This window comes from Carcharodon carcharias, chromosome 18, assembly GCF_017639515.1.
Source record: "Carcharodon carcharias isolate sCarCar2 chromosome 18, sCarCar2.pri, whole genome shotgun sequence".
NCBI lineage: Eukaryota > Metazoa > Chordata > Chondrichthyes > Lamniformes > Lamnidae > Carcharodon > Carcharodon carcharias.
In genome coordinates this window covers 82,642,602-82,660,361 of record NC_054484.1, presented here as the reverse complement: position 1 = coordinate 82,660,361, position 17,760 = coordinate 82,642,602, and the positions used below count along the sequence as shown (strand labels likewise).

General features: G+C 42.5%; 1 protein-coding gene across 2 annotated transcripts in view; it reads left to right on the top strand.

The window, feature by feature from the left end:
- LOC121290709 (acyl-coenzyme A thioesterase 9, mitochondrial-like) overlaps positions 1 to 17,760 on the top strand; it is a 59,602-nt gene that overhangs the window by 22,546 nt on the left and 19,296 nt on the right. For both annotated transcript variants that reach the window (XM_041211531.1, XM_041211532.1), the window contains 3 exons: positions 4,594 to 4,667; positions 10,688 to 10,755; positions 13,097 to 13,208. In XM_041211531.1, coding sequence (XP_041067465.1) covers positions 4,594 to 4,667; positions 10,688 to 10,755; positions 13,097 to 13,208 — 254 coding nt within the window. The remainder of the gene's footprint in view (positions 1 to 4,593; positions 4,668 to 10,687; positions 10,756 to 13,096; positions 13,209 to 17,760) is intronic.

The following is a 17,760-nucleotide window of genomic DNA, read 5'->3' as shown; positions in this document are numbered from 1 at the left end:
ACTCCCTCCTCCATCCCCACCCCCTTTCTGTTTCTTCCCCCTTCCTTTTGTTTTTTCCAATAATTTATATAGATTTTTCTTTTCCCACCTATTTCCATTAATTTTAAATCTTTTATGCCCTGCTAGCCTTTCCACCCCACCCCCACTAGAGCTGTACCTTGAGTGCCCTACCATCCATCCTTAATTAGCACATTTGTTTAGATAATATCACCACCATCAATGCCTCTGTGTTCTTTTGTTTTTTTATCTGTGACATCTTTTGATTATCTGCTCCTATCACTGCTTGCTTGTCCCTACAACCACATCACCTTCTCCCCACGCACCCCCCCCCCCCCCCCCCCCCAACCCCCGCTCCCCCACCTTAAACCAGCTTATATTTCACCCCTTTCCTAAGATTCACTCAGTTCTGTTGAAGGGTTGTGAGGACTCGAAACATCAACTCTTTTCTTCTCCGCCGATGCTGCCAGACCTGAGTTTTTCCAGGAAATTCTGCTACCTTGGATCTATGGTGACCAGACAACCTATCTTTTGATGGAGCTCGACATACCCATTGACAGCTACCAACTTTGGTCGACTAACAAAATGGGCGTGAGGAAAACACCAAACTGACCCACAGGACCATGATGCTTAATCTACAAGGCCTATACCCTCCGCACATTGCTGTATCGCGGTGAAGTCTGGACCACTTACACCTACCAAGAACAAAGGCTCAATAACTTCCATCTCTGGTGTCTATGAAACATCCTCGGCATCATATAGAAAGAGGAAGTCACCAATGAAGCAGTTTTTTCGAGGGTAAACAAGCTGGCAGTAATCCCAGGTGGGAATCCATGCCAAGATATAGCAGGGTGCCCAAAGCTCCGATTCAAGGTGACGTCAAAGGAGACATGAAAATTCTCAACATCAGTCATGACAAGTGGGAAACTCTAGCTGATGTTCGATACAAATGGAGACACCAACAGCGGGCAGGAATTCACCACCATGACGTGGTTTCAGAAGCTCCGAAGCAGACACCAGCTCTGAGAGCAAGGCATCGCCAGAGATCGTCCCACATCGCTGGCAAGGGACAACTTCATGTGTGACACTTGTGGCAGTCTTTGCCTTTTCAGAATTGGCTTGTTTAGCCATCAAAAGAAGTGCAGCAGATGATCTCATCTGATCTCACCAGAGTTCTGAGGCTGCATTCCCATTATCTCCTGGCAATAGAAGTATTTATTCATTAATGACCTAGACTTGGGTGTACAGGACCCAATTTCAAAATCTGCAGGTGACTCAAAACTTGGAAGTATTGTGAACTGTGATGAGGATAGTGATAGACTTCAAGAAGACATATAGAAGCTGGTGGAATGGGTGGACATGTGGCAGATGAAATTATTGTAGAAAACTGCAGTGTAAGAAGAATGAGCAGAGGCAGTATGAAATAAGGGGTGCAGTTCTAAAAGGAGTGCAGGAGCATAGACTTGGGGGTATATGTGTAAGACTTGAAGATGGGAGGGCTGGGGGCTTGAATAAGTGGTTAAAAAGACATATTGGATCCTTGGCTTTATAAATAGGGACATGGAGTACAGAACAAAAGTTTTTGTGAACCTCATGTAAAACACTTGTTTGGCCTCAGCTGGAGTATTGGGTGGAATTTTCCAGTCCAAGACTAAGTCCCGTGGTGGGGGCAGGGACGGGGAGAGTCTCCCACTGTGGAGGCTGCTGGGAATTTGCACCATATTGCATGACGATGGCCTAATTAATTATGCAGTCAGGGGTTTCCTGACGTTTTGTGCAGTGGGGTGGGCTGGATGGCTTGCACCCTGCCATCATATCCAGGTGCCATATTTAAAAGGACCTTGAGGATCCTGAAGCCAGAAGATGGACCTCCTGGAAGGTCCTGAAGATAGATCCACCTGCTGGAAGTTAGAAGATCCCACATTGTAGATGCTCCATTCAACCACTGTTGCACGTGGTGCTCCAGAGTCTGGTTGCTGGAGGCCTCCATCTTCCCTTCTGATCTCCGCAAGCTGCCCCAGGCCGCCTTGCAGGTAAGTCCGACGTTTGCACACCGCGTTGGTCTACGTGGTACGGATGATTGAGTGCTGATGGGGTGATTCCAGTTGGGCTTTCATCTATATCCCATTAACAGGATGCAGAACAGTTTCACGTCGGCCTCCGGTGAGAATGGCGAGTGGGAGCACATGTTCCCGCTGTCATTTTACGTCTGAGGGAAACTGACTTTTTGGCTCCCACCACATTGTCTCCCCACCTGCCATTAAAGCCGCCATGCGGGGTGCAGTGGAAAATCCCGCCTATTGTCTTCGATTCAGTTTAGGAAGGATGTAAAGGCTTTAGAGAGGATGTAGATAAGGTGTACAAGAATGGTTCCAAGTATGGGGAGGGTCTTCAGTTATACAGGTAGATTGGAGAAGCTGGGGTTGTTCTCCTTGGAGAAGAGAAGGTTGGGAGGAGATTTGATAGAGGTGTTCAAAATAATGAGAGTTGGAGACAAGATTATTAGGGAGAAACTGTTCCTACTGATGGAAAATTGGAGATTCTGAGGACACCAGTATAAGGTGAGTGGCAAAAGAACCAAAGTGAAGATGAGGAATAACTGTTTTGCACAGCAAGTAATTGGGACCTAGAATCCCATGTCTGAGAGTGTGATGGAGGCAGATTTAATTGTGGCTTTCAGAAAGAAATTGGATAAACACCTGAAGAGAAAAAAATTGCAGGGTTACAGGGAAAAGACAGGGTAATGAAACTAGCTGAGTTGCCTGGCAGAGAGCCTGCATAGACACAACAGGCCGAATGGTCGTCGCCTCTGCTGTCACCGTTACGTAGATATCTCAGGAAATTAATCCTAATGGTTGTTAAAAGTGGAAAGATTTGAAATTGCTCCTTATTATCCTAGCATAACTCAACTTTTCTATTGGCTCAACCAATGCCTGTTCAGTAAGTAATGGCTATTTCCGCACTGCATGTTTTATAAACAAAGGAATGAGATGCCAGGCAATAAGTGTCCTGGAGATGGAGCCACAAACATAAGTTGGAGCTTGCGTGCTGCTATTACATGCAGCTATTGGATTGATGAGGAAAATAACAGTGGAACACAACATCTATGACACTTCTAATGGAAACATGGAATCAGTTTTTGAGCTGCTTTGTTCCTGATGTAGAAGACATAGCAGCTTAGTTCCATTTTTGTTCTTCATTTAATATGGAGTAAGTCATTCTGAAATTGTTCTGGTCAACATGGCTTTGACCATGCTGGATTCAAAACACTTCTCTATCCTCTTCTCCTTCAGGTACCAAGCCCTAAGAAGGCATTGGCGACCATGGACTTCCACTGGATTGGTCCGTGATTATGCTTGGCAAAGTACTGCAGTGTTTTGCTGTTGTCTTCTGCAGTATGGTTGCCCAGGAATCACTCTCCCTCTTAACTGCCTGCCATCAAGCATATTGGAAGGATTTACAGGCTGATTATCAACTTGTTTGGCTACATTGTAAACACACCTTCCATGGCCATCAAGTTCTGAAGTGGGACTTGAACACAGAGCTTCTGGCCCAGAGGTAGGGATGCTACCACTAGGCTACAAGACCTCCCTATGGTTCTCCATAGTCTTGTCAAAACAAAGCTGCTATAATTTGTCACTTTGAGAACTGGTCTTGACAGTAGTGAGAAACTGGGCTGAAGTTTCTTGACCTATCACTTGCCCATTTATGTGATTATCAAGCTAAGGAGTTAAGTATTTGTGATTGAAGAGCACCTGATACCCCTTGGTCAATGGGTATTAAGTGAGATGTTGAGTTAGCCTTCTGAATTGCGCAAGTTCTATTATCATTGGACATAGAGCAGTGATTCATTTCTTGCTCCTTGGATCGGTTTTTAACCATTTTGGGACACCATTGTAGAGAAAATATTCCACAAAACTGAACCTGTATACTATCCCAGAACTTTGAGCTAAATGTTATGATGAATATTGATTTGCCTTGACCAGATGTAGTGGACCGATTTACCTCTTTGGTACTTGGATGTAAAGTTTTGCATGGGTGGAGCATTATTCGAAAGTCTCATAAGAAATGAGACTCCGGAAATGCAACCAAGTCAATCTTCCATTCATTTTAGGGTGGACATTGTTTTGGATGTGCAGTCTTCCTGGTCGAATTTTCCTGTATGTACCAAACATGGTTCACCCCAAGTGCTAGAGAGGATGATCTGTCCCTTAATTCCCTCAAAAGTAAGTGCTTTGTTCACCAACTGTCAAGATAAAGGATAAGGAACTGAGATATCATCACTCCAGCACACTAGAGATGCAGGGCCAATAGTTGTTGGTTTATGTCATTATGCATTAAGACGATTGTTCTGAGACATCACAAGTTGGTTGATTTTTCACTGAAGACTAATGGGTAACCATCCAACAGGCTGAACAATGCTGCAGAAGGCTTTCATTTACTGATCTGTACAAGCTTCAGCCTGATTGACAGTGAGGACATTGATTTAGCTTCGTATTTCCTGTCACTCACAAGAAATTTTGCCATGAATTAAATTGGTTCAGTAGGACAAGATTATATAATGCATTTCATTTAATTGTTATTTTGTCTTCCAAGTATCACGATAACATCTACAATCCTGTCTTAGACGCTACTTTCGTGATGGTTGCGCGAGATCCTGGAAATAAAGGGTAACTCAGTGTTGGAATTGTTTTCTGAATGTACATTTGGAATATGGTTATTTCATTTAATTTGTGTGCATACTTTCCAGTGTCACCCTGTGCAAGTGTGATACATTTTCTTTATACGTTTGAAAATCATGAATAACTTGCAATAAAATTCATGATTTAATGTAGTGCACAGAATGTTGGAATGTAAAATATAAACTTCAGATCCTGCTGCCTATCCAAAGCATGTTTTACCCATATCTGTGAAAAGGTTTTATTTAGCTCATGTAAAACATAATTTGCAAGTTAAATGTCTTGCAGATTCATGAATTTGTATAGAATACTGTCACCATGTGATATTTGTATCCTGATGTTTATTTGGGAGTGATGGGGTCACTAAAGGTAGGGTGTTGAGACACTGCATTTTCTAAACTTTGAATGTTGCTCAAGTCTCCAAGCTCCCTGTTGAGAATAATGCAACAAAGCACAAAGTGGGTTTGTCTGGTATACACTTGCCTTTCTGGCTCTTTGCATCATGCATGTCTCTGTCATTGAGTTTGACATTGACTGTGTCATCATGTCAGCTCTGGTTCAGTGGGCAGCACTCTCAACTCTGTGAGAGGCTGTGGGTTCAAACCCCACTCCAAAGGTTGGGCACAGAAATCTAGTCTGGCACGCTCCACAGCAATGCTTTCAGACAAGACAATAAACTGAGGCCCCATCTGCCCTCTTAGCTGATGTAAAAGGTGCCTTAACAGTACTTTGATGAGGAGCAGGGGGATTATCCCTGGTGTGCCGGCCAATGTTTGTTCCTCAGTCAACATCACTAAAAATCAAATGATCTCTTCATTATCATGTTCTTTGAGAGAGCTTGCTGTGAGCAAATTGGCTGCCATGTTTATTGCGTCACAAGAGTGACCATTTCAAAAGCACTTCATTCGCTGTCAAGTGCTTTGTGGTGTCCTGAGGTCATGAAAGATGCTATAAAAATGCAACTTTTCTTACAAAATGGTCTTAGGGCAGATTTTTTTTTCCTCCTCCCACCTGATTTTGACCTGATCCAGGTTGAAGTGGAAAACTAGGCTGGGATCTTTGGTACTTCCACTTCCAGAGTTCAGCTAGAAATCATGTCAGCTGCGTAATATGTGTATCCAGGTAGGGGCAGAGCAATATTAGATTAGGCAACATGCTTTGTATAATCTGTCTTCACGTTCAAGGATGGAAAGAGCATTGTGAATTCTTGTTGCCTGGTATGGCCATTGATGCGACTGGCCTGGCATTTGGAGTGTACAAGTAAAAACCTGAGGCCTTTCCTTTTTCCCACCACATCATTCTCACCTCGGCATCAAGATAGTTTCCCAAACATAGGAATCTATGCTGCCAGAGCCCACCTAAATTACTTAAAATTAAGTTACTTAGGAAGGCTAATGGAATTCCCTCGCAAATATAAAAGTAGGGAAGTTTTACTGCAGCTGTAAAGGGCCCGGAGTACTGTGTACAGTTTTAGTCTCCTTTTTAGAAAAAGAATATAATTGCGTGAGAAGCAGTTCAGAGAAGGTTCACTCAATCCATTCCTGGGATGAAGGGCTTATCCTATGAAGAAAGATTGGACAAGTTGGGCCTATACCCACTGGAGTTTAGGAAAATGAGAGGTGACTTTATTGAAACACACAAAATCTTGAGGGGACTTGACAGGGTGGATACCGGAAGGATGTCTCCACTTGAGGGAGAGACTAGAACTAGGGGACACAGTTTGAGAATAAGAGGTCCACCATTTAAGATGGAGATGAGGAGAAACTTTTTTCTCAAAGGCTCTTTAGCCTGTGGAATTCTCTTCCCCAGAAAGCAGTGGAGGCTGGAACATTGAATTTATTCAAGGCTGAACTAGAGAGATTTCTGATAGGCGAGGGAATCGAGGGTTATTGGGGGACAGACAGGAGAGTGGAGTTGAGACCACAATCAGATCAGCCATGATCTTATTAAATGGCAGAGCAGTCTGGAAGGGCGAGTGGCCTATTCCTGCTCTTAAGTCCTGTATTCCTAATTGCAAGCAATCAGCTAGGATCAGAAGTGGAGTACTGGCTCAAGTAGAGATCCCCTCCTCCGAACTTAAAATGACCTCCTACTCAGGATGGGAAATCTGCCCGTCAATGGTGATTATAGATGATGGATTTAATAAGAACTGTTCAGTGAAATCCAGAGAGAGGAACACAAGAGGATCAATGGGTAAAGTCATGGGATCTGGAGGAGACCCAGGTAAAATGTTCTTTTGAGTCTAATTTAAAAGAATCCCAGTTAATCTTTGTTTTATCCCAACAACTTAACTCCCTATCTCATTATATGAAGACCTACCCCCTTTAACAAGTTTCTTTTAGCTGAGAATTTCTCAGTTATTTGTGAATTCAGTTGCTATCTGTATATGCAAATTTATTGACCACTCATTCAAATACTTTTAACTGCTCATACTTCCCATGCCCCTAAGTAGCACTGCAACCTTCAGTGACCTTTGGTTTGAGACTTGTCCACTAACCCTGTGCCTGTTTTAGTTCCCTAGCCCCCCATCCATTGTATTCTTTGCACCTACACATCGAGCCGCTATTCAGTCAATTTCTTTCCCTTTTGTTAGCTCATCCCTCTGATCTCTACAAAATTACACTTCCCACATGTTTCAGTACATAGATTAACTACTGAAATTAATCTAACTAAATTCTGCCTTTGTCTTCCTGTCTTACCCACTCTGGGCACTCAAGTAGCCTATCTTACTTGTAGCCTATGGTGGAAAATACACACCATTGACCTACATGGATAATGTACGTCTGTCTGTTTGTCCCTGGCCAGGGAAATGCAGCTTTTAGTGCATTGTTGCCATGAAGAAAGCTTACTCGAATTCCTCCTGAAATGGTCCTTGGTTTTGTAAAGGAATAATTTCGATTCCAGAGCTGTTGCCAGAATTGGGACTACCATGGGTGACAATACAAGGTAACACCAGACAATGGTATGTAATGGGTGAAACTCCTCCTGAAAGAAATTGCATTTTTATATGCTGTTTTTCATATCTTTACATCCTAAACTACACCAAAATCAGTAAAAACTTTTGAAGTATAATTACTGTGAGGTGAACACTTTGGAAGGAGTAATTTGACAAGGAAGTATTCAATGAACGGCATGACTCCAGGAAGTTCTGAGGAACAAAGGGACCTTGGCGTGCGTGTCCATAGATCTCTGAAGGTGGAGGGGCATGTTAGTGGGGTGGTGAAAAAGGCATTTGGGACACTTGCCTTTATCAATCAAGGCATAGATTACAAAAATAGGGAAGTCAAGTTGGAGTTGTATAGAACCTTGGTGAGGCCACAGCTGGAGTACTGTGTGCAGCTCTGGTTGCCACATTATAGGAAGGATGTGATTGCATTGGAGGGGGTGCAGAGGAGATTTACCAGGTTGCCTGGGATGAACATTTAAGTTATGAAGAGAGATTGGATAGACTTGAGTTGTTTTCGTTGGAGCAGAGAAGACTGAGGGGCGACCTGATTGAGGTGTAGAAGATTGGGGGGCATGGACAGGGTGGATAGGGAGCAGCTGTTCCCCTTCGTTGAAGGGTCAGTTATGAGGGGACACAAGTTCAAGGTGAGGGGCAGGAGGTTTAGGGGGGGGATGTGAGGAAAAACTTTTTTACCCAGAGGGTGGTGACGGTCTGGAATGCGCTGCCTGGGAGGGTGGTGGAGGCGGGTTGCCTCACATCCTTTAAAAAGTACCTGGATGAGCACTTGGCATGCCATAACATTCAAAGCTATGGGCCAACTGCTGGTAAATGGGATTAGGTAGGTAGGTTGGGTGTTTCTCTCATGTTGGTGCAGACTCGATGGGCCGAAGGGCCTCCTCTGCACTGTGAGATTCTGTGATTCTGTTGCAATGCAAGGAAACAGAGCCACCAATCTGTGCACATCAAGATTTCACAGAAAGCAATGACACATACATAATCAGATTCACTTTTTTAGTGATACGACAATTCTGCTTTTCAAATAGTGCATGGGATCTTTAATGTCCACCTCAGAGGCACATGAGATCTTGGCTTAACATCTCATCCAAAAGACAACCTCTCTGACAGTGTAGCATTCCCTCACTACTGCACTGAATTGTCAGCCTGGATTATGTGCCCTGAGATTACAAAATGGGAAATCTTGCTTTGTACTCAACATTTTGCTAAAATTATCAAGAGGCGAGGCATTCCTTTTGTGTTTCTTATTGAAGGGGAGGTTAGAATCTAGTAATAGATTATTGTGGATGCAGTTAAGGCGCAGATTTCACCTACCATATATGTAGGTCATAAATATCTACAAATTTGGGTGATCATATCATAAAATATAACTTGATGTTTAACCGCTATGTCAATTTGGTAAGTATAATTACACAATGTTGGTTAAATTTAATCTGCTCAACAAGAAGATTTGATCATTCAATCAAGAGAAGCATTGGCGAGATATATAATTATTAGATAATATATTTAGTTCAGTATTTACCAGGGAGACAAATCAAGTGGACATGACAGCAGAAGCTGTGATTAGAAATGATAAAGCTGCACTTCAATTAAAGAGGAGAAACATAAACAAATCAAACAAAAAAGGGATAAAAGTCCAGTCTGCATTGATTGCATTCATGCATTTAAAAAAAATAAATCCAGGGAAGAGATAGCAGAGCTACTATTATACATAGTCACTCACTAGATAATGTCCTGCCATGGGATGTATTTCAGAGGAGAAATGGAACCTGTCCAGGAAACTATAAACCAGCCAGTTTAACATTGGAAAGATAATAGAATCCCTACTAAAGCAGAATCAGAAAATCATCTCTGAACCAAAAATATAATAATGAATAGTCACCATGGATTTCATGAGGAAAAGTCTTATTTGAATTCTTTGATGAGATAACAGAGAAAAGATGAGTAGGTGGGAATATATCTAGATTTCCAAAATATCTTTGAAGTACAACGAACTAATGAATAAAGTCAGAACATGTAGAGGATCAGGACAAGTGACAGAATGTATAGCTAGCTGGCTACAAAACAGAAAGCAGAGAGTGAAGGCTAGCTATTCAGAGTGGTCGTATAAGGATCAGTGCTGGGACCACTGCTGATGTTGGAACTAATTGTTAACAATTTGTTTTAACAATTTAGACTTTGGAATCAAAAACATAATTTCTAAATTTGTGGACTGCACCAAATTGGGGGTGGGCACTTGATAAATGAAGAGGACTGCAACAAATTACAAGAAGATATTAATAAATTTGCAGATATTGGAAAATGAATTTCAACATAGGTGTTGTATTTTGATAAGAAAAATAAGGAGATTACATATTACTTGGCAAATGAGAATTTAAATGAGGTAGGGAAATCAGAAGATGTAAGAGTATAAATACATAAACCATTAAAAGTACAGTCAGTTAATAAGTCCATTTTAAAAAAAGCACACCAAGTGCTCAACATATATCGAACCGTGTGACTCTTCAGAATAAGTCAAAAATCTACTGCCCGACCTCCTGAGTTTTTCCAGCATTTTCTGTTTTTATTATAGATTTCCAGCATCCGCAATATTTACTAGGATGTACAGGCTGGATTTCTTCTCTTAAAAAGAGAAGGTTGAGGATTATCTAATAAACGTTCTTAAAATTGTGAAAAGGTTTTGATAGAGGAGAGGCAGAGCAAGTGTTTACATTTGTGAGGAAGAGTAAAATTAGAGGCTGTTAATGTAGTTGCCAAAAAAATCAAATGGGGGAATTCAGAAAGAAACTTCTCTACCCAGTGGGTGGTGAGAATGTGGAACTCACTACCACAGGGAGTAGCTGAAGCGAATTGTTTGATATATTTAAGGGAGGCTAGATAAACCCCAGAGAGCAAAAGGATTAGAGGGTTAAACTGATAGGGAGGAACTTGAATGATCACAGCCTGATTCAGCTGAGTAGCTTGTTTGTGTCTATGTTGTATATTCTGTTACGTATGTATAAAAAATACTGTTAATGGCTGAAAGTTAATTGTTATTTCTCTCTTACAGTGCAGCTTTAATTAACCCATTGAAACCTGAAGGTCCCGAGGAGGAGAATCTCTTTAAACAGGGAAACTGTAAGCTATGTTAAGCATTCACTGCCTAAATTATTCAAATGAATGAAAGAACTTGCATTTATACAGCATATTTCATGTCCTTAAGCAGCCAAAGTGTTTCACAGCTAAAGTATTATTTTGAAATGTACTCAGTTATTTTGTAGCCAAATGCAGCAGCCAGTTTGTCCAAAAGACAGCAATGAAATAAATATCTCTTCCGCGGTTTGTAACGGGCAAGATACAGACTGTACCCAACCAGCCCGTGTTTGCAAAACTCAAAACACAGTGTCCAACATTAGATGTGATTGGACAACATTTGCTAAATAATCCTCACCCATGCTAAAAATTATGCTGACAACTAATTTAAGATTCAATTGGGGCTCGCAGTGTGGTGAATTTGCGTGTACTGGAAGCTACATATACACAGGCCCTGTTCTTTGCAGACAGAACAAACATGTACACACATTGTTTCTTCCCCCTTGCTTTTGTTTTTTTCCAATAAGTTATATAGATTTTTCTTTTCCCACCTATTTCCATTATTTTTAAATCTTTTATGCCCTGCTAGTCTTTCCACCCCACCCCCAATAGAGCTGTACCTTGAGTGCCCTACCATCCATTCTTATTTAGCACATTCGTTTAGATAATATCACCACCTTCAACACCTCTGTGTGTTCTTTTGTCTGTGACATCTTTTGATCATCTGCTCCTATCACTGCCACCACACCACCCCCCCCAACTTCTCTCCTCCTCCTCACCCCCCCCCCCTTGAACCAGCTTATATTTCACCCCTCTCCTTATATTCACTCAGTTCTGTCGAAGGGTCATGAGGACTCGAAACGTCAACTCTTTTCTTCTCCACCAATGCTGCCAGATCTGCTGAGTTTTTCCAGGTAATTCTGTTTTTGTTATGCACACACGTTGGGCCTGTTTCAGCTAAACAAAATAAGTGACATCCATTCCCTGACTCATTTGTCAGGGCAATGCCTTGACTAATCAGGGTCAAGCTGCTTGGTTTAAATTTTCAAACAATGCTGGCAGTTAACTGTCAGTCACCATTAGCTGGGGCATTCTCCATGGCAATGCCTCCACCAGTCACTTTCCAACCAGTCAGCTCTTCTCATACAGTATAAAGTCGTTGCTTTCCCTGACATTGGAGTTCTTGATATTCTTGTTCTCCTGATGAGTGCAAGACGAAAAGCTTCTACAAAAGTCTATTTTCAGCAATAATTAAAGTCTTCCTACAATTGCACAGGGCTTTGGTGACACCACATCTGAAATACTGTGTGCAATTCTGGTCTCCATATTTAAGGAAGGATATACTTGCAGTATAGGCGGTATAGCAAAGGTTCACTAAATTGGTCCCTGGGATGATTATCTTATAATGAGTGGCTGAGTAAATTAGGCTTATATTCTCTGAAATTTAGAAGAATGAGAGGCGATCTTATTGAGACATTAAAGATTCTGATGGGGTTTGATAGGGTGGATGCTAAGAGATTGTTTCCGCTGGCCAGGGAATCTAAATCACAGGGGTTCAGTCTCAGGATAAGGGACCGATCATTTAGGACTCAGATGAAGAGAAATTACTTCACTCAAAGGGTTATAAATCTTTGTAATTCTCTACCCCGGAGGGTTGTGGATGCTCCATTGTTGAATATATTTAAGGCAGATTTTTGGGGTCTCAGGGAATTGAGGGATATGGGGAGCAAGCAGGAAAATAGAGTTGAAGCCCAAGGTCAGCCATGATTATATTGAATGGCGGAGCAGGCTCGATGGGCCATCTGGTCTAGTCTTCCTACTTCTTGTGTTTGTGTGATCATGCTTTAAATTGAACCTAAGAGTAGTTCTTTGCATTCTATTTGTATAACATATTTATGCTGAAAAATATAGTTTGAAGTTAAGTTTGTTTTTACAATATGTTTAAACTAACCCTTTGTTTATGGTTTAAGATGTTTTGTGATCCATTTTACCTTTTGTCTGGTTTTAGGCTTGGTCCAAACTTTGCAAAAGTAAACTTGTACATCTCTTGCTTATTAATTTGGGATGTTTTCTGATGCTCATTGCCTGGGGTGAACTCTTCCTGTTATCACATAGGGCAGAATTTTACAACAGCGGGATTTTATGTTCCCGCTGTCGTCAATGGCATTTATAACGGCTCGTCCGTCCCCACCGAAACGGGGCCGTAAAATTCTGCCTATTAAGTTTAAAAACCCCCACTTCTGTGTTCTCATCACAGTATAGACATTTTCTCCCTCAATTTCCATTATCTTCTGTTTATTTAAGGAAGAAAAATTATTTTTTACATTCTCACCTTTTGAAGTTGATAATGTACTTACCAAAATCAAATTTTTTGTTAAAATTCTAGTGAACAAAGCAAAACGAACTAAGCTAAAAGAGACTTCGTTATTAAGAACAGCACCGAATGAGGAAGAGAGAAAAATTATACACAACATGTTCCTTGAGACTTTGGATATGCAGTAAGTGGAATTTACACCCAGGTAAATGCTAGGCTGGTGTGCAATCTCCTGTCAGCCTATTTTCACAACCCCACAACAATCTTATATTCCCTCCCACACCCTTCACTCTTTCAACATTGATCTTATGTGAATTTCACACCTTATTGACCCACCATTGATGGCACAGCATTCGGCTGCTTTGGTCCCACACCTTTGGAGCTTCCTCTCTAAAACCCTTTAACTCTCAGCTTCCTTCTCCACCTTAAATATCCATCTCAGAATCAAGGTTTTTCAGGTAAGCTTAGCCTTCCTAAGCTCTCCTTCCCATGGCTTGTTGTCCATCCTTTTTATCCATTTCTTTTTGCTCCTTGAATTGTAAAATGTTGTAGTGTGTTTTCAACTTTGAACGCACAAAAAATACAGGTCTGTGTGATGGAAGTGATTTGCATCACTTAGTCTTGGAACAGCTGGATATCAAAATCTATACAGAAAATGATTCTTCCTGTTTAACCTTTCTAATTTATGTACAGTGGTTTCCTTGAATAGATTTCGGGTAGGTGAAAGACGGGATGCCAGTCAGGAAAGCATTGGAATAGTAGAGTCTGGAGTTGCAAATTATGGATGATGATTTGAGTGGCAGATGGCTAAGGCAGGAGCAGAAAAGAGCAATATTGGAAATAGGCAGCGTCATAGAGGTATGCAGCACAGAAAAAGGCCCATCAGGTCTGGTCAAACAAGTACCTAACTATTCTAATCCCATTTTCTAGCACTAGGCCCATAGCCTTGTATGCCATTGCATCGCAAGTACACATCCAAATAGTTCTTAAATGTTATGAGGGTGTCTGCCTTTACCACCCTTTCAGGCAGTGAGTTCCAGATTCCCACCACCCTCTGGGTGAAAAAATTCTTCCTCACATCCTCTCTAAACCTCCTGCCCCTTACCTTAAATCTACGCCCCCTGGTTATTGATCCCTCCACCAAGGGGAAACGTTCCTTCCTGTCTACTCTATTTATGCCGCTCATAATTTTATACACCTCAATCTGCTCCAGGGGAAACAATCCCAGTCTATCCAATCCCTCCTCATAACTAAAACTCTCCAGCCCAGGCAACATCCTGGTAAATCTCCTCTGCACTCTCTGGTACAATCACACCCTTCCTATAACGTGGATTCCAGAACTGCACACAATACTCTAGCTGTGGCCTAACCAGTGTTTTATACAGTTCCAGCATAACCTCCCTGTTCTTATATTCTGTGCCTCGGCTAATAAAGGCAAGTATCCCTTATGCCTTCTTAACCACCTTATCCACCTGTCCCGCTACCTTAAGGTCCCTCTGAACCTCGGTACTTCCCAGGGTCCTACCATCCATTGTGTATTCCCGTGCCTTGTTTGTCCTACCCATGTGCATCACTTCACACTTATCCGGATTAAATTCCATTTGCCACTGATCAGCCCAACTGACCAGCCTGTCTATTTCCTCCTGGAATCTAAGGCTTTCTTCCTCACTATTTACCACCCCACCAATTTTCGTGTCATCCGCGAACTTACTGATCAACCCTCCTACATTCAAGTCTAAATTGTTTATATATACCACAAACAGCAAAGGACCTAACACTGATCCCTGTGGAATCCCACAGGTATCCAGTCACAAAAACACCTCTTGTCCATCACCCTCTGCTTCCTGCTACTCAGCTAATTCTGGATCCAATTTGCCAAATTGCCTCGGATCCCATGGGTTCTTACCTCAGTTATCAGTCTCCCATGCGGGACCTTATCAAAAGTCTTGCTGAAGTCCAAGTAGGCTATGTCAAATGCATTGCCCTCTTCTACACACCCGGTCACCTCTTCGAAAAATTCAATCAAATTGGTCAGACATGACCTCCGCTTAACAAAACCATGCTGAATGTCCTTGATCAATCCCTGCCTCTCCAAGTGTAGATTAATTCTGTTCCTCAGAATTGCTTCTCATCGTTTCCCCACCACTGAGATTTGACTCCCTGGTTTATCCCTTCCTCCCTTCTTGAATAACGGTAACTCATTGGCTGTCCTCCAGTCCTATGGCACCTCTCCTGTGGCCAGAGAGGTATTGAAAATTATTGCCAGCGCCCCTGCTATCTCCTCCCTTGCCTCACTCAACAGCCTGAGATACATTTCATCCGAGCCTGGAGTTGTATCTACTTTTAAGCCTGCCAGACCACTTAGAACCTCCTTTTCTATGCTAATTTATTTAATTATATCACAGTCCTTCTGCCTGACTTCCACACCTGCATCATCCCTCTCACTTGTGAATACTGACACAAAGTACTCATTTAGAACCCAACCTATGCCTTCTGGCTCCACACACAAATTACCACTACAGTCCTTAATGGGCCCTAGTCTTTCCCTAGTTATCCTCTTGCTCTTAATGCTCTTGTAAAATAACTTTGGATTTTCCTTTATTTTACTAGCCAATGTTTTTTCATGCCCCCTCTTTGCTCTCCTAATTTCCTTTTTAAATTCCCGCCTACACATTCTATACTCCTCTATGGCTTCTGCTGTTTTGAGCAGAATCGGTATCTGCCATAAGCTTCCCTTTTTCTCTTTATCCAATCCTGTATATCCCTCAACATCTTCCCTGGATTTGTTGGTCCCATCCTTTTGCCTTTACTGGAATATGTTGGCCCTGTATTCTCCCTATTTCCTTCTTGAAAGAGTCCCACTGGTCTGATGCAGATTTACCTAAAAGCTGCTCCCAGTCCACTCTGGCCAAATCATATCTGATCTTATTAAAATCGGCCTTCCCCCAATTTAGAACTCTGATTTCTGGCCCATCCTTGTCCTTTTCCATAACAATCTTGAATCTAACAGAGCTATGATCACCATCTGCAAAATGCTCTCCCACTGATACCTCTACCACTTGTCTGGCTTCATTCCCTAAAATTAATTCCAGGACCGCCCCGTCTCTTGTAGGTTCTACATACTGGCTTAAAAAGCTTTCCTGGATACATTTTAAGAATTCCGCTCCCTCTAAATCTATCACACTATGACTAACCCAGTTAATATTGGGGAAGTTAAAATCCCCCACTATTACTACCCTGTTATTTTTACACTTCTCTGAAATTTGCCTACATATCTGCTCTTCTATTTCTCTCTGTTTGGGGGCCTGTAGTACACTCCCTGCAATGTGCTCTTTTTTTGCTCTTAAGTTCTACCCATCTGGCTGTATTTGAGATGCCTTCTAAGATGTCATCCCTCCTTATTGCTGTAAATGATTCCTTGATCAGTATTGCGATACACCCTCCTCTTTTCCCTCCTTCCCTGTCTCACCTGAAAACCCTATATCCTGGAATATTGAGCTGCCAATCCTGCCCCTCTCTCAATCATGTCTCTGTGACAGTAATGACGACATACTTCCATGTGTTAATTTGTGCCCTCAACTCATCTGCCTTATTCATCAGACTCTTTTCATTAAAATAAATACCATCCAACCTTGCCAAGCTCTCTTGTGCCTTAACTGGCCTTTAATTTCTATGCTTTCCAGACTCACCTGCTCTCTTCTAATTTTGGCTGTGCATCTCCCCCTGCTGAACCTCCTCTCAGGATCCTACCCCCCTGCCAAGTTAGTTTAAACCTCCTAAACAGCACTAGCAAACCTCCCCGCAAGGATGTTGGTCCCATTCCGGTTCAGGTGCAACCCCATCTACCTTGTACAGGTCCCACTGCTTCCAGAAACGGTCCCAATATCCCAGAAATCTGAAGCCCTCCCTCCTGCACCATCTGTCCAACCACGCATTCATCTGGACTAACCTCCTATTTCTACACTCACTGACGTATGGCACCAGAAGTAATTCAGAGATTACTACCTTTTGAGGTCCTGTTTTTTAACCTGTTTCCTAGCTTGCTAAATTCTGCTTGCAGGACCTCATCCTTCTTTCTATCTATGTCATTGGTACCAATATGTACCACAATCTCTATCCGTTTGCCCTCCCCCTTTAGAATGCCTGCAGCTGTTCAGTGACATCCTTGACCCTGGCACCAGGGAGGCAACATACTATCCTGGAGTCACGTCTATGGCCACAGAAATGCCTGTCTGTTCCCCTTACTATCGAGTCTCCTACCATTATTGCTCTTCCCCTCTTTTGCCTCTCCCCGCCCTGTGCAGCAGAGCCACTCTCAGTGCCATGAGCGTGGCTGCATTCGCTAGAGGAACCGTCACCCTCACCGTTTTCCAACACAGAAAAACGGTTCTTGGGCGAGATGCACCCTGGGGATTTCCTGACTACCTGCCTGACACCTTTCTTCTGATTGGTCACCCATTCCTTCTCTGTCTGCACTTCCGTAAGCTGTGGGCTGACCACATCTAAAATCGTGCTATCTACGAAACTCTCAGCCTCGCGGATGCACCTCAGCGCCTCCAGCTGCCGCTCAAGCTCCAAAATTCGGAGCTCAAGTAGCTGCAGCCGGTGGCACTTCCTGCACACGTGGTCGGTCAGAGTGCAAGGCGCGTCTGGGGCTTCCCACATGTTGCAGGCGGTACATAACACGGGACTGAGCTGCCCTGCCATGCCTCTAGTTTGGATAAAAAAGCCCCTTT